This window comes from Strongylocentrotus purpuratus, unplaced genomic scaffold, assembly GCF_000002235.5.
Source record: "Strongylocentrotus purpuratus isolate Spur 01 unplaced genomic scaffold, Spur_5.0 spur5_scaffold_18, whole genome shotgun sequence".
In the NCBI taxonomy this organism is placed as follows: Eukaryota; Metazoa; Echinodermata; class Echinoidea; order Camarodonta; family Strongylocentrotidae; genus Strongylocentrotus; species Strongylocentrotus purpuratus.
Window position 1 is genome coordinate 5,621,276 of NW_022145603.1, and position 25,905 is coordinate 5,647,180.

At 39.4% G+C, this 25,905-nt stretch overlaps 1 protein-coding gene across 1 annotated transcript in view; it reads right to left on the minus strand.

Annotated features, from left to right (window-relative positions):
- Nucleotides 1-23,058, minus strand: part of LOC100890280 (serine-rich adhesin for platelets) — a 47,767-nt gene extending 24,709 nt beyond the window's left edge. Inside the window, exons 1-14 of the mRNA XM_030989433.1 lie at nt 23,026-23,058; nt 13,272-20,112; nt 12,516-12,638; nt 11,882-12,004; nt 10,337-10,459; nt 9,717-9,853; nt 8,371-8,547; nt 5,741-5,905; nt 5,252-5,476; nt 4,032-4,311; nt 2,827-3,024; nt 1,888-2,004; nt 1,034-1,239; nt 366-450 (exon numbers count right to left, since the gene is read on the minus strand). Of these exons, the coding sequence (XP_030845293.1) occupies nt 366-450; nt 1,034-1,239; nt 1,888-2,004; nt 2,827-3,024; nt 4,032-4,311; nt 5,252-5,476; nt 5,741-5,905; nt 8,371-8,547; nt 9,717-9,853; nt 10,337-10,459; nt 11,882-12,004; nt 12,516-12,638; nt 13,272-20,112; nt 23,026-23,058 (8,833 nt within the window). The remainder of the gene's footprint in view (nt 1-365; nt 451-1,033; nt 1,240-1,887; nt 2,005-2,826; nt 3,025-4,031; nt 4,312-5,251; nt 5,477-5,740; nt 5,906-8,370; nt 8,548-9,716; nt 9,854-10,336; nt 10,460-11,881; nt 12,005-12,515; nt 12,639-13,271; nt 20,113-23,025) is intronic.
- Nucleotides 23,059-25,905: the final 2,847 nt, after the last annotated feature.

Below are 25,905 nucleotides of genomic sequence, written 5' to 3' on the forward strand. Positions count from 1 at the left end.
TAAGAACTTCCAGAACAGAGATGAGGCGATCTGTTTAACCCACCAAGGCGATGGACGTATTAAGAACAAGATCGCGAGAAGGTGTGTTGTGAAATCTCACCAAGGCGCCATGTTTAAGACGACAATGCGGGAAGGCGATTATTCAAAACTGACAAGGCACCTTGTTTGAATCAAGAAGGCAAGAATGCGACTAAAGTGAGTTCTAACTAGTCGCTTTCTCGGCAAGGCGCATTGGTGAGTTTTAGCACCTCGACTTCTTGTCGAATAGCATGGTGCTTTGGCGAGTTAAACAAGTCGCCTTCTCGCTGCTCGTTTAAGATTCTATAGATGTTATATTAAATCTAAAAGACAGTTAAAATACTTACCAACTAAAAATTCTGTCATGTTAATGGCGGTACCATTAACTAAAATACTCATGTCTGTCCTGTTATCATTCAGCTGAAATTCGACCTATCACAAATAAAGCAAAAAAAAACACTGAATTTATCACAAACTCACATGGCAGCCCAAGGGCTGTATTGTATGGAGTTTACAGAGTAAAATCATAAAATCTTATAAAAGCTTATGTATAGAGAAAATGGGAGAGAGAAAGAGACTCAAAGGGTGAGACGATACAGAAAAGAGAGAAAAGGAGAGTGTGAGATAGTCGCAGATGGCGCGAGAATCGTTTAGTGTGTGCTTGGCTTTAGGAATAGGTTTAGGGTTAAGATAAGTAATTTGTTTATTCTGGTGAATTTAATACCTTTAGGATTTCCCACACATGTGACTGTTGCAGCTCTTCAGAAAATGTCCTAGACTTAAACCGAATTCCTGATTTATATCCTGGATCACACACTGCACCTCAACCCTAACCCTACTCTTTTAGAGAAACAATATCTGAGGCACTTGTCGGAAGAACAGAATCACCCGACAGCTATTGCCGGTGGCCCGGTGTCACGTACATGCGATCGGTTCCTGCTAGGAGATTTGTTCTGTCGAGATTAGGTACAAATCACCTGCCATACCGGCAGAAGACATTGTAGAAACCACCTACCCTAGTGATGTCTTGTGTTGCAGCGAACCCTGTAAAGACTGTCCCGTGTTCCACAGGAACGCTGTTGTTAAACGCCTTACCAGTTCTGGCTTGCAGTATGAACGGATCACCATGACTGTAAGACATCGTGGTATATTCCCCAAGACCATTGAAGGTGTACTTCCTACCGTCAAGAGTATTGATGTGCGGGTCGCCCCAAAACCATCCTGAAATTTTACGAATCAAGATGGCGATTAAACTTCTTATTGCATAATGAACAAAAGTAGAAGCAAGTGCATAATATGGGATCACCGCCAAACCAACATGATCTTTTACAAAGCAATCCATTCACTTATCAGCCAGAGTTATACGCCACTGCGCTCTCATTGGAAAACACAATGTTCTGAGGTAGTGTCTCTTGACTATACAGAACAAATGATATAATTTGCTGTTTTATTTCATTTACATGGCATTGGTCTTTGATTTAAGATTGTGTCAGAATGATATGATCCCTACCAAGCCTCCTTATCGGGGTCATTCCAGTAGCTCGCCAGCCTTTGAGACCGTTATCGGGTTCGTGAGCGCTCAAACTCTTGTGAGAATGTCTTATGCGCTGTTTGTCTACGGGGCTTTTGATTTCGTGGGCTGTTGTACCCCCAACAACAAACTTAATAAAATCATATTTATTTCTATGGGCAATGTTTTTGTTATTACCGTATCAAAACATCTTGGCAGATCTAATTATAAATTTGATATAATGATGTTTTTTTTTATAGATAACAACCCAACCCAATAAAATTAGTGATGAATACGACTGTAAAATTATATTATGATTATTAGTTATTTGTTTAGTAATAACATAGACATGATCTTACCGAACCATGGTCGTCTATATCCCCAGCAGTGAGATCTTGGACGACGCCTTTCGTAAAGGTTACAGAAATTCCCACCAGCCAGGTCACAGCAGTAGAAACGGGGAAGGACGTCCCTCTCTGTAAAAATGAAAATCATTTTAGGAAAGGAGATCAATAATAAAGAAAGTACATAACGATATAGATAGAGAGAGAAAGAATAGAGAGACAGAGAAAGAAGAGAGAAAAAGAGGGAGAGGATGAAGGGAGAAAAAGGAGAAGAAAGACAGAAGGGGAGGGCGAAAAAACGATATAGATAGAGAGAGATTAAAAGAGAGAGAGGAGAAGAGAAAAAGATAGATGGGGAAGAAAGAGAGAGGGGGTGCACTTGAGATAACAATTAGCAAGTTGAAGAGCTGTCGAATGTCCAGAATCACTTTCGTACATAACTACCGCATCACAACAATCCAATGACGCTTTATTATTAAAACAAACGCTCAAAAAAGCAAGGAAAAAAAATTGCCCCTCAAAAATGGATGTTTCAAACGAATTGATTATAATTATAAGAAATCTAACAAACATGGAAACGTGGAGGTATTGGAAACAGAGACGTTACCACTGTAAACATCGTTTCAATTTAAAAGCCCATGTAAGGGAATAGTAAGCCTTCAAAACTTTATCTCAAGATGTAAGTGTTGCAGCAAGATGAGTTTATGAAAGAATGTACACAATTTAAGATGAAAAGACTTTGTTGTTGAAGCCCTCAATATATGAAAATATAAACGACTGTTATTTTGCGAATAATTTACCTTTTGCCACTTACAACTGGGAAGGCTTTCGGTTATGAAATTTACACCATTTTGGCTTTTTACAAGTTTTCAGATATTCACCTTGCAACTCCTTGCAACGCCTTTTAATTGTAACGATAGTCAAGTGGAATCACAAGAATGTAGGTGTACTCACCAATCCAAGAATAATAGTAGTTAAGGGAATAATAGTAATAAGAGAAGAATCGACGATTGGAGGGCATGACTGCTTGGTAGTGACTGGACCTCCAGAGACTTCTATAACCCCTGATCAAAGCAGACCGATCGTACGTACAACGGTATCCACCACCAAATGAGGGCCACCTAGGCTGGTAACAGGTCGTTCCTCTCCTATCTGTTACCATAATGCAGAGGGAAAAAACATGGTTAATTAAATGCAATATGGCCTACCCCCCCCCCGATCATCCGCTAAAAAGAAAGATTATGCCCAGAACTTGGACCTTAAACCTGTTTTATCCAATTTAAGGTCAACCCCTCGATCAAAAGTTCTGGCTACGACAGTAATTGACAGAAGTCGAGTACTGGTCATGCGATTACAGTAGGAAAGAAACTGTAAGGAAACAATTTAAAATTTTGATTGTGTAGTCGACATATACGTTGAGGTATTGGAATGATCTGAATGAAAATATATACTAAAAGAGAAATGGAAATTGAAATTAAGTATTTTAAGTCTTTTCCCATCTCAACCAGGTGTTAAATGGGTAGCTTGCAGGAGGCAAACGTTAATGTACAATATTCGTAGCACTGTGAGCGTCTGTGAAATGGGGCATGGCTGGAATGCTCCCCAGGAAGTGGAAAATATGCACACATTGTGTTTGGGGAACTATGTATCCGATTTATTAAGCGCTATATTAATGAGGAGTATTATTATTATTAATATTATTTCATTCGCGTGCATTCAACAATTGATAAATCTCCCAATAGAAAAAGAAAACTCTTTCTGGCAAATCAATACTCCTCGGAATAAATTCGTCGCTGGTTTCACGAAGTGACGGTAGTGAGAAAAAAATTGCATTCACTTTGCGTTACGATTTTCCTCACTACCGTCACTTCGTGAAAACAAGGACGAATTGTTTGTCAAAGGGTTTTGTAAGAAATGAAAAGAAAATACTGCTTGCAAAATTTAAAAAAAATTAAAGTTGGATCACTATAGTAGATTGGTGAAAGCTAATGACTCTCATAAATGGGTCGATGGTGTTTACTTCTGTGTACAAGGTGTTTAACCCACATTTGTCCCTCTCGGCACATGTGTAAATGGGTTTACCTGGCAATGCTGGTGTAATATTAATTACAGGGGCGGTTATTATTATCCTGAAGTGGCATGAAAACAATGCTGCTTACCATAGTAATAGCTCGGCAGCCCAATTGAGTATCCATAATTGTACCCAGAGCCGTAACCATATCCGTAACCATAGCCGTACCCATAACCATAGCCGTAGTAGGGATAGTTGCATCCAGTAAACCTTCGATCGATCCTGGCCTGCCAGCGGGTGCAAGGACATGGCTGTGCCCATCGTGCATATGATGCCCTCGATATATCATCTAGGTACCAATCTTGACAGTAACGTCGGGGGTTGACGTACCAGTCTGGATTTTCGTCAAGACGATAGATGTCTCTCCCCTGAGAGTATGAGCAAAAATATGGATTGAATGAGGATGTGATTCATATCATTATTATCATTATAATTATCTTGCCGGTTCTTAGATCAGGGCGCTTGTTGGGTGTATCTTATAGCAGGGGTCTTGTAATTTGTAACGATTTCCCCTATTTGTTCATGATTTATGTCACTTGTTAGGTAGGGAAAATAATGACGTAGCAGCGGCCCTAAAAACGACATTCCTAATTATACTCAGGGTAACAGCACTTACTATAACACTAGTGTTGATACCTCTAAGATCGGGCGAACGCTATACGTATAGCGTTTAGTAAGATTCTACTTTCAACCAATACTCACTCACATCTCATGAATTTAGGTAACGGACATAATTACCGTCCAAACATAACGATATTCCAACTATTTGCATGTTAGATGTCCATACGGTATGCTTTAAGATTGCTTACGTATCGTATATGAGTTTTGTTGAGTTCAGTTGAGGTTTTATCATCCAAATGTTCAAATACAGTAATATAACAATAATAATGATAATAAATGTATGTTTAACAAATATCTTGAATGAATAATAGGGACCAGAAAATAGCATAAAATGCTAATAGTGTCTGGTACCTTTAAAGTACAGTATCTTAACATTTAACAATTTGTATATATATATATATATATATATATATATGAATTATTGAATACAAGTACAACTTAAGCTACATACTATTCTATGTATCTAACATTATACATGTTTGTTTGTTTAGTACAAAGCCTAAACTTGTATAAATATACATTCTGAATAACATAATACAGTAATTAATCACAACTGTCTATAAATATAGAGTACATGTTCATTATATAGCAAGGCTGTTCCTATTGTACAAATATTCACTGTCTAATTGCCCATGATTTATGTTGTTAGGTTAGGGACGTAATAGCCGTCCTGAAAATAATCCTTACCATGCGACCGGTATTGCCGATCCTGAGATCGGGGCGATAGCTTGCGTATCGTATAGCAGGGTAGTTTCCCTGGTAGATATTCAGTCTATCATGCTTGATGTTGTAACCAATCCTAGCAGGTATAGCCTTAGAGTATGGATTCCACTGAAAGCTCCCTTGCTGATACATCGTCAAGACACCGCTTCTCCTGCCGTCACTAAAGAGAATTGCTTGGTAGGTATTGGTCTGAGAAGGGAGAGAGAGTGTACATAAAGTTATAATTCTTTTTTTAATCTTCGAAGGTTCATAATTCCAAAAGTGAATTGAGGTGAGTAATTTCAAAAAATATTTCCGAAAATGACATGGAAATCTTTCTCAATTAGTCGGAATTATAAGATACTATTTCATTCCCTGAACTATCAACAACCTGGTACTGGAAGCTTCTGAAAAACTAGTGAACCTTGTATACAAATAATTATAATAATAATTTGGTTTTATTGTGAAATGTACCTCCTGGCCTGCGATCGATCCTGGAGTCTGCACATCAACCCACGTGACCTTAAGAATGAAGTTGATTCCATTGATGAACTGAAAGGACTCCAATCCTGCCGGAAGTGACAGAGCTCCATACAGTCTTTCTTTCACTGCTGCAAGCAGTGCAGGGGAGTTTCCATACTAGTCAAAACAAAACATCGTAATAGTTATAAAGACAATGATGATGATAATAATAATAATACGAAGAAGAAGAAGTAGAAGAAGAAAACAATAACGATGATAAAAGTAATGGTAACATAACAAAATAGTTAAGCAACAATAACAATAATAACGATATTAACAATGGTGATAAATACACTCTGAACACTACATAATGTACGCTAAGGTTCAACAAAATGTAAGAGCTAAAATCTATTACTCGTGAGATCAACTGTAGAACTGTTATTAGTATTACCATTTCCAGACAAATTATAGTGCACAAATAATATATTGATATCTCAGAACCAAGAATAAATAGTATTGACACAATTATGTACCAAGTCTACCAACCCCGTGCAGTGTAGTTCAAAAATGATTACTTTTAAATTGGATTATGTGGTTGCCCCTTTGAAGCATATTTCTCTCTTTTCTTGCAAATCTTTTTTTTTTCAGGGGAGGATTAAAATGATCCCCAACTCACATGACAATGCCATTCACCCAGCTGAGTAAATAAAACACACCTAGCACGAAATTACGTGACCCTACTAATGCTTGAACAGGATATACAAATCCATTTTGATTGAATACGACTTGTCATATTTGTTTTGTCTTGTTTGGCAAACCAGCTATCAATATATGCAAACACATATCTCCGCCGAAAAGTACTTAAACGTGCTTGTTGAGAGATCTGCAGCGTTCAACCTTTTTTCTTTCAAATATTTTCGTCATTACTCTCTCAGTCGAAATGTCAATTGGAACATTCTCATTTTGATGTTAAATAACAGTTGTGGGCTTCAACACCCTAATAAGCACGATTTTTGTTTACACAGGGCTCTACTCACATTAAATAAAAACGAATGAGTACAATCACAGATAAATGGGGAGCGGTAGGAAGGAATTACTTGAATGCTGTGTGTACCGAAATCAGTAGCCTAGCAGAGCCGGGGTAATATTGGAGCGCTTTGAGCACCTTGCAGGGTAGATATGTGTGCTATATAAGTATCAAATGTTCTTATTATTATAAACGAATTTACCTCAAAGAAAATAATGTATAAATCTAAGGCAGAAAATCGAAGAGAAATACACAGAGGTATATTTATATACACAAATCATACAATAATAATTCTACAAAACTTGAGTAGAGGTATCGTGGTCGAGTGGATATGTTGACGGATTGTCGGTCTTAAGGTCCGTGGTTCGAAGTCCCACCGCAGCACTAATGTCCTTTGGCAGGACATTGATCTACATTTGCCACACTCAACTCAAGTGATGTAAATGTAAATGGGTACCTGGCAGGAATTAATTCCTTCAAATTCAAATTCAAATGCTAGAACGCCGCAGTGGCTGCCTTGTTAAACCCAGGGTAATAATCGGGGCAGTGATCCTGCAGCATAATTGGTTTCTTTACTCATGTTTTTTTTCTCATCATTTTCTGGTTAGATTTGTAATACATGACTTTAAATAACCCAGTGGATGGGTAAAACGTAATATATATCCCCCCCCCCCCACTTCCCCTTTTTTCATTCTTCAAATGAAGCTTAGCGTTTTATGAATGTTTGTCAATGGTGTTGTTTCCTGTGTTGGGTTAAAACATATATTTGTTATTTACTTAATGGTTAGGGGCACCCTCGCCCTAAGCTTACCTTTTAGAGGTGTGTGCACCGAATATTTGTTTATATCTTTATCAATTTTTATTTCGCAGATTTTTTTTTGTCAAAGAATATATTAAAATCAAGTGTTCATTTACTATTTTTAAAATAGATGTCTTTAAATGTTAAAGAATAATGGCATACCTTAATCACACATACACGACGAACGCGAGACCGACCACAGATCGAACTAATAATTAGATGACACTCAATGGACCAGGGTACAATTGTCCCCCTAATGTCCACAGATCTCTTACACATGGAGACGTCTTACCTTGTGCATTTTAGAATAAACACTGCCAAAGTGATAGTGGGACTTCATGAGTACAATTTGTTTGCCCTCTTGCGCAGAATACTTCCACTTGTGTTTCAGAGAATGTGCCGTCGGTGAATAAATAAAAATTGATCAATTACCTTTCATGCCCGCGTATCCGACTTGATGGGTTTGACGATTTTGGTTCAAATGACCCTGATCTGCCCATGCGCAGATTGTATGTACAAAATGGCTAATACAAGTAGCAGGGAGATGAGACATATCTCACGTCCCTGTTAATAGTGTAGTCGGTTTGGCGATGTGACCGAGGTGTCATTAGGGACTTTTAGATTCTGCACGACGAGAACGCGGACTGCCCTTTTAAGGCAATGTGACGTCACTGCCAGTGCCTTAAAAGGACGTCGCATTGCCTGAAAAGGGCAGTTCACGTTCTCGTCGTGCAGAATCTAAAAGTCTCTAATATCTCGGATATGGATCGGTATACAGTCGGTTTGGAGGTGGAACGAATGGATACGGATGCTCACCTGATAGTAGATCTTAGGGTTACCCCTGTAGAGGTCAACCGGGGCACCAAATACCGCAATGGCTGGGTCTCCATAGAACTGATCGAAGAAGCTAAACGTAGATGGGTTGATGTATTTGAAAAGTGAATAGCGGTGTGGATAGTAGGTCGAAAAGTGGATCATCCCTGTTGATGTGCACTGTACGAGTTAGGCAAAGAGAAATCATATGTTGTATTTAGAGTGGGCGACATCATGATTATGCTCTTCATTATATAAAAAAGGAGGGAAATGAAAATGGAAAAATAGGAAAAGTCTTGATAAAGATTTATCGGTCGATTTTAAGAGTATGCATACATTATTACCTTGATCACACATCCAAACTGATGCCGTATTGACTCCAAACCGATTTATATTTAGCCATTAAAGGCAACGTAATTGTTTTGTTCAGTCTGTTGTCGATATGGTCTCGGTCTCGATGTCACGAGGTATACACGAGTGGTGAATTGCCACACTTTGATATCAAAGCTCTTCGTTACATAGGCCTTATTGGAAGACAGCCCATGGCTAAATGTCTTAATCTCTAAAAAACACTGTACAATTATTTTTTTTAAATAGATAGTTAAATAATGTAGTACTTGATATCAATTTAAATGAGAAATTAAGAATACAAAATTAGAGAATATTATATTCTCTCTTTTGCACTTGGCCTGGGCCAGACAATATAATAATAACAATGAGAGTGATAATGAAAATATCAATTTTGTTTTACCAAGGAAAGCCCCATAAGAATCAGTGATGTTCTTGATGAGGGCCCTGCAAGTATGATCAATCAAGCAATTACAAGGTATCTATTTACACATGGGTTGCAAGTGATTAATGTGGAATAATGTCTTGAGAAAGGATATTAGTATCGGGCTTGGATTGAGAGACAACGTCCCAATATACCAGGACACATCCATATTTAAATATAAGCCATACAAGTGCCGGACTGGGATTCGTACCCTACATACTTGGATTGAGAGTCAAGTGAATGAACCACTATACCGGGGGGGGGGTGTTTCACAAAGACTAAGATCGACTTTAAGTTGGACTTACCTATGGCAGGCTGTTCATGCGACTGTTTGCTGTCGCCATTTACTGGCATTTGTCTCCCAAGCGACGTACAAAACATGATCACAAATCTACAGAATTTACATTTTTTGATAATCCATTATTAAAGGGGAAAATATTATCTAAAGATCATAATTGTGAGCGCAAACAGTGGCATGAACAGCCTGCCATAGTTAAGTCCATCTTAAAGTCGATCTTAGTCTTTGTGAAACACTTCCCTGGACACATCGATATTGAATGCTAAATGTAATACTTACAGTGATGTAGGTGTATAGCCGACCGGAGCTGATAGGAAACCCCGTATCAACTCTTACAGTGAACCAAGCAAGATAGCTGTATTGATAGTAACTCAGTGACCGGTCCAGTCCAGAGCCGTAGTCGATGTAGATACGCTCTGAATAATGCATTAAACAAAACAGTTGAATATAAATACATGATACATTAATCCTGTTCAACCCAAGCAGTTGATAGGTGCCAATTTAGCCCTGCTAGAAAAATATAGAAAATAATCTAATTTTAAACTATACCTAAAATAATAACAAATAAAATACTAGGAGAAAGACAGGAGGTAAAAGAGATCTGGATAAAGAGAAAGAGTGGAGAGATTAGAAGAAAGAAAAATAATTCAGTTTTTAAACTCACTAATACCTGAATTAGTGAAATTTATAAAAATGAGAAGAAAATAATACGCTTTACATAAGTCAAAGCTTTTTAACGTTATGATGTAGAAACAGAAAAGGTGTTAATGAGGGTGTATGTGCGTGTGTATGTGTGTGTGTGTGACAGAGAGAGAGAGAGAGAAAGAGAGAAAGACGGGGTGGAAAGAGATGAGAAGAAAATGGGAGGTGTGTGAGGGATTTGGTTCAGATACACGTACCATCGCAGGAAAATCCATCGCCTTCGAATCCTTCTGTGCATTCACACGTATAACTTCTGTCGATGTTTATACATCGTGCGTTAGTGTCGCAGTTATGCATGTTTGACGTGCACTCATCGATGTCTGAAAATGATAATGATAATAATATTACTAATACTAATACTAATACTATTACTACTGATTATAATAATAATGATAATGATAATATTAATAAAAATGGTAATGATTACGAAATTAGTAATAATGATAATAGTGTTAATAATACATGTACTTTATCATTGGGATGAAAACAACAATATAAGTGAGAGTTCAGGTGATGTTAGATTTTTTTTCGACCTTTTTCTCGTTTTTACATGGGAGATCGTTATACATAAAAAAATTATCGGTCCTAATTTGATCCCATCTTCCAATATCAACATATTCTGGCATTTTCGACGAAATCCTTATTCCACAATATTATATACACCATGTGAAATACATTTCAGGGTATATAATTGATTGATTGATACACTAAGTTTAAACACGGTTAAAACCTATTTGAGCCGAAAGGCTGATTTACAAGGGGACGTAAAAAAAATACAATAAAACAAGGACATAATGATGTAGGATACATAGTACAAAGTGTAAATAAACTTTGGCTTTGCCTAACGTTGTAAACTCTCTTCGCCAAAAAAGAATAGCGGTGAAGATTACACTTAGCATCAATAAAATGTATTTCATTTATAAGGGGTACAGAACGAAAGAAAAAATGAGTGTGTGTGTGTGTGTGTGTAAGAGAAAGGGGCGGGAGATATACACTGTTGGTCATAAAGGTGGAATAATTATTTTTCCCCAATTTATGAAATGATTTTGACAATGGTTTATTTCTAATAGATCTATATAATAGAATACATTCTCAGATTTAAGTGAATAATAATTTGCGAGTGTTTGTTTTGCGTGACTGATAAAGCAAATGTGTGTTACTATGCTAATCAAATAGGGGCCTACGTCATTAAGTCATAACTGACAGTTATAAGGATTAATGCCTTACAAAAGGGCACTCATAAAGCTGATCGACACTGTTTTTATTCTGGGGCCTCACTGTAACGAGGCCATTGCTTAGCCATTGAATCATGACTACGCAGCGGGGGCTAGGGTACGTCGCCGCCCCCACAAATACAAAAAACAATGATTGCAGAAAATGCAATAAATTATCAATAATTCATTGCATCTTCCCCCGGTCCCCAACAGGGAAAAATCCTCTGTAGGGCCATGCAGTATGGTTCAAGGCATGCCCACATAGAGGGGTTTTTTAAGTTATGGGTCGGGGCAAAATGCGATGAATTATTGATACTTTATTGCGTTTTTGTATGTGTGGGGGCGGCGGCGACGTACCCTAGCCCCCGCTGCGCACAGTCATGATTCAATGGGAAGGGTGGGAGAGATGTAGAGAAAGAAAGAAGTGGGAGACATGAGAAAGAGAGAGAGAGGGTGTGGAATTTAGGTAAACGGGGGAGAGAGGAGAATGAAGAGGGAAGGGGGCAGATTCAGTTCAGATACACTTACCATCGCAGGACAATCCATCGCCTTCGAATCCGTCTGTGCATTCACACGCATAACTTCCATCGGTGTTGATACATCGTGCGTTAGTGTCGCAGTTATGCGTGTTTGATGAGCACTCATCGATGTCTGAATATGATAATGATAATGATGGGTACTAATCTGACATATTATAACATCATAAAGAACCCTATTTGAATAAATTAACTTGTTATTTTCGTGAGCTGGAAGAAGTGTCAAATTTCAGGTTTTAAGATTGTAAAATGTTACTATTTTGCACAAATTAACACTGCCATTATACAATGTTAGCAAATTTCTTGACACAATTAGGCTTTTGTATTCCTATGTTATCATCTATTCGATATTTCCATTGTTGGTTCACATGAAAAGTGAAATATTAAAGATATTTTTTTGTGCAAAAAAAATCACTACTCAAGCTTTCGAATGGTATTGGCGGCTTCGAACCTCAGACATCAAAGGTAACGGCTCACCTGTAGATTTTATTGTGCAACCTTAGAAAACGGCAGCTGCTTGGAATGATTTGTTGCCAGTTGGGACTCTAGCTATTAAAACTACTTTGTAGAAGGGGAAGAGAAGAATAAAGAGGGGGCAGAAGGGGATTGAGTGCAGGTACACTTACCATCGCAGGAAAATCCATCGCCTTCGAATCCGTCTGTGCATTCACACGTATAACTCCCCTCGGTGTTGATACATCGTGCGTTAGTGTCGCAGTTATGCGTGTTTGATGAGCACTCATCAATGTCTGAATCTGATAATAATAATAATGTTATTACTTATAGGCCTACTACTTTTACTAGAATAAAAAAAAATGCATGTTCTTTAGAGACAAATGGTTTCAAGGCAAGAAACAGTCGATAATTCGTGGCTCGACAGTCTCATGCCAGTTGTCGGGGCCTTTTTTATGACAAGCTTTTATTTGACAAGTAAATGCCTGGGTACCATCGTTTGAATAGGAAAAGTAGTATACGGACTGGAAAATACTTGAATGGAAATGTTTAAAATGGCTATGAAAAAGAAAAGCAAAATGATCACTTATTAAAAAGGTTAGAACAAATATGTGATTTAAAAAAAAATTGTTTTAAAACTGGCAAGAAGGTAATCTAGGATGTAGTACAGAATTGAACAGCGTAACCTGCGTTCCGTTTCCGCCTGACTTGTGACGGCTCCTTCCTACAAACTCGTTGAGAGGAATCAATAAAACAAAATGCTACACCTCACCCACCCCCCCCCCCCCAACACACCCCTAATACCCTCCAAGCCCATACCTCCTCTACGTCATATTCTCATTGAGGAGCTTGCGACTATGAAGAGATGAGGGAGAGATGAGAAAGAGAGATAGAGAGAGAGAAAGACAGCAAATAAAATACTAACTTACCAGTGGTTGCCATGTCAGTAGTTGTAACATCTGTCAAAGTGGTCGGAGGCCTTCTGGTTCCCACGTCTGTTGAAAGGGATGTGACTGGTTTCGGAGTTAGTGTAGAAGTTGTGCCATCTTCTTTAATGGTAGACGCTATGATTCCTGTGGTCCTTTCTACAGTAACTCCTATGGTTGCAGTCTCTCCTACCGTGCTTCCGGCGGTTGCAGTCTTTCCCAATGCAGTGGCTGTGGTTTCCGTGCCTCCTACTGTGTATGCTGTTGCAGCAGTCTGTTCTGCTAAATTTCCAGTGGTTGCAGTCTCTCCTATAGTAAGTCCTGAATTTGTAGTCCATTCTACCATGCCTTCTGTGGAAGCAGTCTCTTCTGCTGTTTTTCTTGTGGTTACGGTCGCTATTATGTTATCTGCTGTGGTTACAGTTTCTCCTACAGTGTATGTTGCGGCTGCAGTCTCTGTTTCTGAATCTGTTTTAGTTGATGTCTCTCCAACAGTTTGTGTAGTGGATGCAGTATTTTCTGCTGTAAATCCTGTGGTTGCAGTTTCTCCTACTGTGTATGTTGTGGTTGCAGTATCTGTTACTGCATCTGGTTTTGTTGCAGTTTCTCTTACTATGTCGATTGTGGTTGCAGTCGCTGTTACTGTATCTGCAGTGGTTGCAGGGTCTTCTAGTGTGATTCCCGTGGTCTCATCTACAGTAACAACAATGGTTGCAGTCTCACCGATTGTTTCTGTTGTTGTTTTAGTCTCTGATACTGTATCTGCAGTGGTTGCAGTGTCTTCTAGTGTAATTCCCGTGGTTTCTTGTACAGTAACAACAATGGTTGCAGTCCCTCCGATTGTTTCTGTTGTTGTTTTAGTCTCTGATACTGTATCTGCAGTGGTTCTAACCTCTCCCACTGTGGTTCCCGTGGTTTCTTCTTCAGTAACAACAATGGTTGCAGTTTCTTCTACCCTGTCCTCTGTGGTAGCAATCTCTGTTACTGTATCTGTGGTGGTTCTAGCCTCTCCCACTGTGGTTCCAGTGGTTTCTTCTTTAGTAACAACAATGGTTGCAGTTTCTCCTACCCTGTCCTCTGTGGTAGCAGTCTCTCTTACTGTATCTGCAGTGGTTCTAACCTCTCCCACTGTGGTTCCCGTGGTTTCTTCTTCAGTAACAACAATGGTTGCAGTTTCTCCTACCCTGCCCTCTGTTGTAGCAATCTCTGTTACTGTATCTGCGGTGGTTCTAGCCTCTCCCACTGTGGTTCCCGTGGTTTCTTCTTCAGTAACTACAATGGTTGCAGTTTCTCCTACCCTGTCCTCTGTGGTAGCAGTCTCTGTTACTGTATCTGCAGTGGTTCTAGCCTCTCCCACTGTGGTTCCCGTGGTTTCTACTTCAGTAACAGCAATGGTTGCAGTTTCTCCTACCCTGCCCACTGTGGTAGCAATCTCTGTTACTGTATCTGCGGTGGTTCTAGCCTCTCCCACGGTGATTCCCGTAGTTTCTTCTTCAGTAACAACAATAGTTGCAGTTTCTCCTGCCCTGTCCTTTGTGGTAGCAGCCTCTGTTACTGTATCTGCGGTGGTTCTAGCCTCTCCCACGGTGATTCCCGTGGTTTCTTCTTCAGTAACAACAATAGTTGCAGTTTCTCCTGCCCTGTCCTCTGTGGTAGCAGCCTCTGTTACTGTATCTGCGGTGGTTCTAGCCTCTCCCACTGTGGTTCCCGTGGTTTCTTCTTCAGTAACAACAATGGTTGAAGTTTCTCGTACCCTGTCTACAGTGGTAGCAATCTCTGATACTGTATCTGCGGTGATTCTAGCCTCTCCAACTGTGGTTCTCGTGGTTTCTACTTCAGTAACAACAATGGTTGCAGTTTCTCCTACCCTGTCCTCCGTGGTAGCAGTCTCTGTTACTGTATCTGCGGTGGTTCTAGCCTCTCCCACTGTGGTTCCCGTGGTTTCTTCTTCAGTAACAACAATGGTTGCAGTTTCTCCTACCCTGTCCTCCGTGGTAGCAGTCTCTGTTACTGTATCTGTGGTGGTTCTAGCCTCTCCCACTGTGGTTCCCGTGGTTTCTTCTTCAGTAACAACAATGGTTGCAGTTTCTCCTACCCTGTACACTGTGGTAGTAATCGCTGTTACTGTATCTGCGGTGGTTCTAGCCTCTCCCACTGTGGTTCCCGTGGTTTCTTCTTCAGTAACAACAATGGTTGCAGTTTCTCCTACCCTGTCCTCTGTGGTAGCAGTCTCTCTTACTGTATCTGCGGTGGTTCTAGCCCCTCCCACTGTGGTTTCCGTGGTTTCTACTTCAGTAACAACAATGGTTGCAGTTTCTCCTACCCTGTCCTCTGTGGTAGCAGCCTCTGTTACTGTATCTGCGGTGGTTCTAGCCTCTCCTACTGTGGTTCCCGTGGTTTCTTCTTCAGTAACGACAATGGTTGCAGTTTCTCCAACCCTGTCCTCTGTGGTAGCAGTTTCTGTATATGTGGTGGTTCTAGCCTCTCCCACAGTGGTTCTCGTGGTTTCTTCTTCAGTAACTACAATTGTTGCAGTTTTTCCTATCCCGTCCAATGTGGTACCAATCTCTGTTTCCGTTTCTGCAGTGGTTCTAGTCTCCCCCACTGTAATTCCCGTGGTTTCTTCTTCAGTAACTACAATTGTTGCAGTTTCTCTTACCCTGTCCTCTGTGGTAGCAGACTCTGTTACTGTAACTGCGGTGGTTCTAGCCTCTCCCACTGTGGTTCTCGTGGTTTCTTCTTCAGTAACTACAATTGTTGCAGTTTCTCCTGCCCTGTCCTCTGTGGTAGCAGTCTCTGTTACTGTATCTGTGGTGGTTCTAGCCTCTCCCACTGTGGTTCCCGTGGTTTCTTTTTCAGTAACAACAATGGTTGCAGTTTCTCCTACCCTGTCCTCTGTGGTAGGAATCTCTGTTTCTGTGTCTGCAGTGGTTCTAGCCTCTCCCACTGTGGTTCTCGTGGTTTCTACTTCAGTAACAACAATGGTTGCAGTTTCTCCTACCCTGTCCTCTGTGGTAGCAGTCTCTGTTACTGTAACTGCGGTGGTTCTAGCCTCTCTAACTGTGGTTCCCGTGGTTTCTTCTTCAGTAACTACAATTGTTGCAGTTTCTCCTACCCTGTCCTCTGTGGTAGCAGTCTCTGTTTCTGTATATGCGGTGGTTCTAGCCTCTCCCACTGTGGTTCCCGTGGTTTCTTCTTCAGTAACTACAATTGTTGCAGTTTCTCCTACCCTGTCCTCTGTGGTAGCAGTCTCTGTTACTGTATCTGTGGTGATTCTAGCCTCTCCTACTGTGGTTCCCGTGGTTTCTTCTTCAGTAACAACAATGGTTGCAGTTTCTCCTACCCTGTCCTCTGTGGTAGCAGTCTCTGTTACTGTATCTGCGCTGGTTCTAGCCTCTCCCACTGTGGTTCCCGTGGTTTCTTCTTCAGTAACAACAATGGTTGCAGTTTCTCCTACCCTGTCCTCTGTGGTAGCAGTCTCTGTTTCTGTATATGCGGTGGTTCTAGCCTCTCCAACTGTGGTTCTCGTGGTTTCTACTTCAGTAACAACAATGGTTGCAGTTTCTCCTACCCTGTCCTCTGTGGTAGCAGTCTCTGTTACTGTAACTGCGGTGGTTCTAGCCTCTCTAACTGTGGTTCCCGTGGTTTCTTCTTCAGTAACTACAATTGTTGCAGTTTCTCCTACCCTGTCCTCTGTGGTAGCAGTCTCTGTTTCTGTATATGCGGTGGTTCTAGCCTCTCCCACTGTGGTTCCCGTGGTTTCTTCTTCAGTAACTACAATTGTTGCAGTTTCTCCTACCCTGTCCTCTGTGGTAGCAGTCTCTGTTACTGTATCTGTGGTGATTCTAGCCTCTCCTACTGTGGTTCCCGTGGTTTCTTCTTCAGTAACAACAATGGTTGCAGTTTCTCCTACCCTGTCCTCTGTGGTAGCAGTCTCTGTTACTGTATCTGCGCTGGTTCTAGCCTCTCCCACTGTGGTTCCCGTGGTTTCTTCTTCAGTAACAACAATGGTTGCAGTTTCTCCTACCCTGTCCTCTGTGGTAGCAGTCTCTGTTTCTGTATATGCGGTGGTTCTAGCCTCTCCCACTGTGGTTCCCGTGGTTTCTTCTTCAGTAACAACAATGGTTGCAGTTTCTCCTACCCTGTCCTCTGTGGTAGCAGTCTCTGTTACTGTATCTGCGGTGGTTCTAGCTTCTCCCACTGTGGTTCCCGTGGTTTCTTCTTCAGTAACAACAATGGTTGCAGTTTCTCCTACCCTGTCCTCTGTGGTAGCAATCTCTGTTTCTGTATCTGCAGTGGTTCTAGCCTCTCCCACTGTGGTTCCCGTAGTTTCTACTTCAGTAACAACAATGGTTGCAGTTTCTCCTACCCTGTCCTCTGTGGTAGGAATCTCTGTTTTTTTTGTATCTGCAGTGGTTCTAGCCTCTCCCACTGTGGTTCCCGTGGTTTCTACTTCAGTAACAACAATGGTTGCAGTTTCTCCTACCCTGTCCTCTGTGGTAGCAGTCTCTGTTACTGTAACTGCGGTGGTTCTAGCCTCTCTAACTGTGGTTCCCGTGGTTTCTTCTTCAGTAACTACAATTGTTGCAGTTTCTCCTACCCTGTCCTCTGTGGTAGCAGTCTCTGTTTCTGTATATGCGGTGGCTCTAGCCTCTCCCACTGTGGTTCCCGTGGTTTCTTCTTCAGTAACTACAATTGTTGCAGTTTCTCCTACCCTGTCCTCTGTGGTAGCAGTCTCTGTTACTGTATCTGTGGTGATTCTAGCCTCTCCCACTGTGGTTCCCGTGGTTTCTTCTTCAGTAACAACAATGGTTGCAGTTTCTCCTACCCTGTCCTCTGTGGTAGCAGTCTCTGTTTCTGTATATGCGGTGGTTCTAGCCTCTCCCACTGTGGTTCCCGTGGTTTCTTCTTCAGTAACAACAATGGTTGCAGTTTCTCCTACCCTGTCCTCTGTGGTAGCAGTCTCTGTTACTGTATCTGCGGTGGTTCTAGCTTCTCCCACTGTGGTTCTCGTGGTTTCTACTTCAGTAACAACAATGGTTGCAGTTTCTCCTACCCTGTCCTCTGTGGTAGCAATCTCTGTTTCTGTATCTGCAGTGGTTCTAGCCTCTCCCACTGTGGTTCCCGTGGTTTCTACTTCAGTAACAACAATGGTTGCAGTTTCTCCTACCCTGTCTTCTGTGGTAGCAGTCTCTGTTTCTGTATTTGCGGTGATTCTAGCCTCTCCCACCGTAGTTCCCGTGGTTTCTTCTTCAGTAACAACAATGGTTGCAGTTTCTCCTACCCTGTCCACTGTGGTAGCAGTCTCTGTTACTGTATCTGCAGTGGTTCTAGCCTCTCCCACTGTGGTTCCCGTGGTTTCTACTTCAGTAACAACAATGGTTGCAGTTTCTCCTACCCTGTCCTCTGTGGTAGGAATCTCTGTTTCTTTATCTGCGGTAGTTCTAGCCTCTGTGGTAGCAGTCTCTGTTACTGTATCTGCAGTGGTTGCAGTGTCTTCTAGTGTGATTCCAGTGGTCTCTTCTTCAGTAACTACAATGGTTTCCGTCTCTCCTACCGAGCTTTGTGTGGTTGCAGTTTCTCCTATCCTGTCCACTGTGGTAGCAGTTTCTGTTACTCTATCTTCGGTGGTTGCCATATCTTCTAGTGTGGTTCCCGTGGTCTCTTCTTCAGTAACTACAATGGTTGCAGTCTCTCCGATTGTTTTTGTTATTGTTTTAGTCTCCGATACTGTATGTGCAGTGGTTGCAGAGTCTTCTAGTGTGATTCCAGTGGTTTCTTCTTCAGTAACTACAATGTTTTCAGTTTCTCCTATCCTGTCCACTGTGGTTGCAGTCTCTGTTATTTTATCTTCGGTGGTTGCAGTCTCTTCTAGTGTGGTTCCCGTGGTCTCTTCTTCAGTAACTACAATGGTTGCAGTTTCTCCGATTGTTTCTGTTGTTGTTTTAGTCTCCGATACTGTATCTGCAGTGGTTGCAGTGTCTTCTAGTGTGATTCCCGTGGTTTCTTCTTCAGTAACTAAAATGGTTTCCGTCTCTCCTACCGAGCCTGATGTGGTTGCAGTTTCTCCTATCCTGTCCACTGTGGTAGCAGTCTCTGTTACTGTATCTTCGGTGGTTGCCATGTCTTCTAGTGTGGTTCCCATGGTCTCTTCTTCAGTAACTACAATGGTTGCAGTTTCTCCGATTGTTTCTGTTGTTGTTTTAGTCCATGATACTGTATCTTCGGTGGTTGCAGTCTCTTCTAGTGTGGTTCCCGTGGTCTCTTCTTCAGTAACTACAATGGTTGCAGTTTCTCCGATTGTTTCTGTTGTTGTTTTAGTCTCCGATACTGTATCTGCAGTGGTTGCAGTGTCTTCTAGTGTGATTCCCGTGGTTTCTTCTTCAGTAACTAAAATGGTTTCCGTCTCTCCTACCGAGCCTGATGTGGTTGCAGTTTTTCCTATCCTGTCCACTGTGGTAGCAGTCTCTGTTACTGTATCTTCGGTGGTTGCCATGTCTTCTAGTGTGGTTCCCATGGTCTCTTCTTCAGTAACTACAATGGTTGCGGTTTCTCCGATTGTTTCTGTTGTTGTTTTAGTCCATGATACTGTATCTGCAGTGGTTGGAGTGTCTTCTAGTGTGGTTCCCGTGGTTTCTTCTTCAGTAACTAGAATGGTTGCAGTCTCTCCTACCGAGCTTCCTGTGGTTGCAGTTTCTTCTTCTCTGTCTATTGTGGTTGCAGTCTCTGTTACGTTATCTGCTATGGTTTCTGTCTCTCCTACTGTTTCTGTTGTGGTCGCAGTCTCTTCTACTGTATATACTATGGTCTCTTTTGGAATAACATTGTAATTAAAAGAAAGATCCTTTTTTCAAATCATAGAATTTACCGCTCTCAGTAATTAGTTTTTCTATTTCGGTTTAATTTATCAATACTTTTTCCTTAATGAGTTTCAAGTGTTACGGATTCATACTTAGTAAACAAAATAATTCCGAAATATAATTCTTTTAATTCTGGTTTTTCGAATATTTATTCAATAGATCGAACCAATCTCTAGGTGTCGAGGTGTCATTTGCACCTCATTTTTTTTCTTCACATTAGTTCTCCTTTTGTACTTTTGCCTGTATGTCTTGTCAAATTCTTTCAACCAAACAATTATTATCATCGATCCCTTCGCAAAAGCTCGTCCCCACCCGAGAAAATTGCTTTAACATTTTGAAATCAAAATAAAATATCCTTTTCTTAAAGGTAATACAAAGTTTTGGGAAATTTTGAAAATTGGGTGGATAGTGAATCTTTACAATTTTGATATATTTGGATGCCCCTGTGGATGTATTATAAGCACTAAATAAAATTAGCCCCTAAAACACTTCTGTTTTTGAGAAAAATTGAATATAAAAGTTTACCGGTGCTCCCGGTAAATTTTGATAAATTTCAAATAGCGCCTATGGCTGTACAATGGTAGCTGCGACCATGAAAATCTCAGAATATGTAGTTGTGGTATATAATTTCCAAATGGGAATAGCTAATCGGTCGATTTTAGTTTTAAAAAAACATAGTTTTATAGCTTAATTAATATCTTGACCTTGAGAGGGAGCTATACGACAAAAGAAGTTTATTATTTACAATTTCATAATTTTAGACTCGATTTCAACCGCGATAACGATCAATGAATATTGTAGGAACGCATTCGCTTCCAATATGTTAATTTGAACCAAATTCATGACCCCATACCAAAACTTTGTAATACCTTTAGAGAATAGCTCGATATATATAACAATATTATAACTATTATCTATTACCATCATCTATCTATTACTATTATCATTCTATGCAAAGTCTAATTACTGCTGCACTCGAGGCGTTATATTGATTGCACCATTACCTATATTGATGTTTTGAGCTTTTAAAAATAGCGAACGCGTGCATCAGTAATTCCAAACAATGTTTGCAATGAAACGAAAGCTTTTATTGGTTTAGGTGATTATGAAATGTAATTTAGGCTTTTAACAACTTCAAAATTGAGTAGTCAAGCTGTCATCCACTAATGTGAACTTTTCAAGCCAAAGAATTGCTAACACAATTTGTGTTTTTGGGCGGTTCCAGATCACGGGAGTGAAGATAAGCGACATTGAATAGCCAGGATCACTACAATATGAGTTAAGGATTAATCATTTTATTTCAGCTGGATTATTCCATCTTTCTGGACCAAATGTGTTTTTTAGTGTATATAATATAGGCATAATCCCATCAAATATTATGTCCAGTATTAACGACGTTTTCCTCTACTACTGAAGGAGATGGATGGATTGATCGATCTGCGGGCTCTTTTTAAGGTTGTCGTTTTGATATTAACTATTATATGGCTCATCGATTACAGCGCCAGTCGCTCTGCGCAGTCCTATGTAAGCAAAAGAACGCATCATGTGCAATGGACATAATGGAAGTACTAACAAAGGTTGTTCCCGTAAACAGAAAAGCATTATTTATGAAAAGAATACGTGTATATGTTCTTACCTATCTCAGTAGTTTGAGTCAAGCATGACGTGATTACCTGTAGGAGTCAGTCACAACATTGAAACATATTACACGATGGTCTTGAACATACAACAGTAAAAACAATTGAAACACAACTGAAATTCATAGATGCACATAACAAGACACACAGAAGAACCAGGCTATATGGAAAATAGAATGACATTTTAAAACGATGAAAAACACTCCATTCTAACAAAGACAAATTGGTTAATTTATATTTTAAAAACCCGTTACTTAAATAAATAAACCGGAGTTTTATAACAGATGTCGACTTATGATATAACGTCTCCATGCGCTTCCAATGGGTTTTCGATTATTTATTATTATTATTATTTCGCTTATCGATCAAAGCTATTTAAAACTAACAATTGTTTGTATTGTGACACCATTTCTGGTTTGTTAATATCAGTGAGGGGACATGGGGTCCTGCAACAGCAGACTAAATCAGAAAATGCTCAGCAGTCTGAATCTGACCACGTGGACACAGGCTAGAGTCAATGTGACAATATGATTTATTCGTGAAATACAATATTTATATATTGCCAGCACTTTGTTATCAAACATTATAAATCAGTCCTTATTTATCAATGCATTTTTGGATATAAACGTTATCTAAATAAATAAATCATTTTATTTTAATAATTTTATAAAAAGAGGTAAGAGAAATTTACTTCAAATCTACACTGTAAAAAAGGTTGGGCAGATGTTACTGGGTAAATCGAAGTTAGGCAAATTTTTACCGATAATTGGGTTATTTCTACCAACCGTTTACTATATGAAGTTACCCAATAAAAGGTAAAAAAAAATAGGTTGGGTAATGTCACTGGGCAAATTAGAGTTGGGCCATTTTTGTCCAACATTTGGGTTATTTTCTCCCAACCATTTACTACATGTATTTACCCAATTAAATGTTCAAAATAAGTTGGGCAGATGTAACTGGGCAAACGTAAGTCGGGCAACATTATTATCGTACAATAGGGTTATGCACATTTATTAGAGGTGTCGTGGTCGAGTGGATAAGTCACATGACTATGGATTACAACGTCCGCGGTTCGAGTCCCACCGCGGCACTAATCTCCTTTTGCATATAATATTTTTTCTAACTTATTTGCCCAACTAGTATGTAACTTATGCTACACATTATGGTGAGAATGTCTGATTGGTAAATTTGTGTTGGTTAAAAGTTGGGTATTTTCTTATTATCCAACACTGGGTAAATCATGCAAAATCTTTAATTTACCCAACAGTTGGTTGAACACATAATCGCCCTCATGTTGGGTAAAAATTGGGCAATTTTTGGCCAAATATTTTTTAGAGTGTATGGGCAACGACTACTCTTATAAGTACCTGTTGTGTTTACGTATCGAAAAAGAATTTTGGATTCATAAGATCATGTCCTTTTACAAGACAATATTCTTGCCGTTCTCAATCCAGGTGTCAATGTTTCCCAGTTATACATGTGTTATTTTTGTTATGAAGGAACAATTATCTCAAAAATATCTGGGAACGACAAAAAGTAAAAATCATAAGTATGTAACAAGTATTTCAAGATGGAATTGGGTGGAACTATTATTTTGGGACTGTTTGGGGATGTTTTGCAATCGGATTTCATTTCCGTAATAACTGACAATGATTCACTCTCTCACTCAGCTAAAATAGTTTTCTGTATGTGGAATTTTTATACAATACTATTTCTGAAGATCTTCACTTGAATTAATCTTGAATATTTATGGGCATTGACATAAAATCATTTTATTAAGCAACTTATCTACGTCCTGAACTATATTGCTAAATTTTACCGGATTTACAAATATTTATATAAGATATTGCCAATATTGTATTACTTTTGTGTTTTTTATATTCGTATTATGATATAAATATCTCACTACTTTGCTAAAACAGACAATATTAGCCATGATCTGCATGTCATGTTGATTTTAATGAACCAAGTTAATTCAATTCAATTCAATACTTGTGCTTTCGTTACCAGGGTAATCATGTATATTAGATCCATGAGCGTAGCTGCGTGATGGATATGAACGCGATGATTATTGTCATTATCATTATTAGGTGATACGTAACGAAGTCTACGTATCACCTTTTGATTTCGTCAAAATTTTTCTTTTTAGGTGATACGTACGTAGACGTATCACCTTTTGATTTCGTCAAGATTTTTATTATTTATCAGGTGGGCTGTATAACGTACAGACCACCTTATAATTTCGTTAGAATTGCCTTTATTTATTTATTATTAAATATTTTTCTTATTTCTAACCACTTTTTTGTTAGCAAGATAACTTGAAAATGGTTCGATTAAATGCCTTGAAATTTGGCACACATATGTATAGGCATATGTACAAAGCACAATAACGTTTTTAACATTGACCTTCACTGATGACGTCATCTAGGCGCCATTTTGTAAAAATCAACTCATGATCATATCTTCATAACCAAAAGCTATTTCTCGTTCATATTTATCATGATCGAGGTCAATATCCGTCCGGTCAATTTCAGGTCAAAAAACGCGCGCGTGCGCGTACGTCCGCGCGTCAATGCGCGCGCAAAATTTTAAAATGCTCAAAATCGTCTCAAAATCATTTTGCATACGTTTTAGGCCATTCTAAGCATTTTATAAAAAATCGCGCACACGCACATGCGCGTGCGTTTTCGCGCGTAAAACTTTTACGCAACATAGAATCGCCATTTTTTTCTTTCATAATATTCCACATATTTTTACAAACAAATTGATACCATGTTTATCTCTTTATGACTATTAATGACGGTATGATCGACCGTTAAACATAAATTTCCGTGCGCGCGAGCTCTTGTAATACATAGCATATATGGGCAAAAATATGCCTATACAAAATCCATTGTAGCTCTTTAGGATGCAAGATGACCTCAATTTGTTTTCATATCTTGATAAAGTATGAGTCGGAGATATGATTTCATGTCTCATTTGACCCTCAATTAACTCATGACCTCATCATAATGGCCTCCGAACTCAAAATTTCAATTAGCATATTATGACGTCATCATATATTTGGAAAATTGATTGTATCTCTGTAAATATTGATCAATTTTCTTTCAAATTTTAATATGTTCTAGCTGAGACAATTTACTACAAAAACATTCAATTCGACAAAGGAATCATGGCGTATTGTTGCGATTAAAGGAGGCATGTCAATTTTTCACTTTTTGTGTGTATTCTCTACGGGACATGACTTTTTCTCAAAACTGGATTCTACATTCCCGTCTTTCGCGAGCAATATCTCCGTCGTTTTAGCTTCGTTAAAAATGAACCATGAGTATGTTGTAGCTGAGACGATTAGCTATCTCAAATGCGCCCTTCATTTTGTCTCAAATTTTAGTTGAACCAGCCCACCTATACTTGTTCCAAACAAGTATTACAAATCTAGTTTATTTATTATTATTCTTCCTCGAATTTGTTCGCAGGATATCTCAAGACTGAATGAAGCCATTGTTATGAATCTATCAATGATGATAGATCTTAGTCTAACTTAGAACTGCGTGACTTTTCAAAGACTCAAAGTCATCGTGACGTCATCCAGGCGCCATTTTGTGAAAATCAACTAATGATCATATCTTCACAACGGATAGTAATTTTTCATTCATATTTATCATGATTAAGATCAATATCCGTCCGGTCAATTTTAGGTCAATAAACGTGCGTAGACGCGCGCGTACGCGTTCGTGCGCGCGTTAATGCGCGCGCAAAAATTTAAAATGCTCTAAATCGTCTTATACTTTTTTTGCATACGTTTCAGGCCATTTAAAGCATTTCGCAAAAAAATCGCGCACACGCGCATGCGTCCGCGTTTCCGCGCGTACAGGCATTTTGCAACATAGAATCGCCGAATTTTTTCTGTAATCATATTTGGCACATTTTTCCAAGCATTTTGATAATTTTTTCACCATTTATTAACGCAATGAGCGTACGTCAAAGTTGACAGCACGCGCGGATTTGCGTTATCTTTATCCACAATACATGGGCAAAAACATGCCTATATAAAATTCATTGTAACTCTTTAGAATAGATAGAAACTCCTAATATTTTTTCATATTTGGATAGATTATGAAATGGAGATATGATTTCATG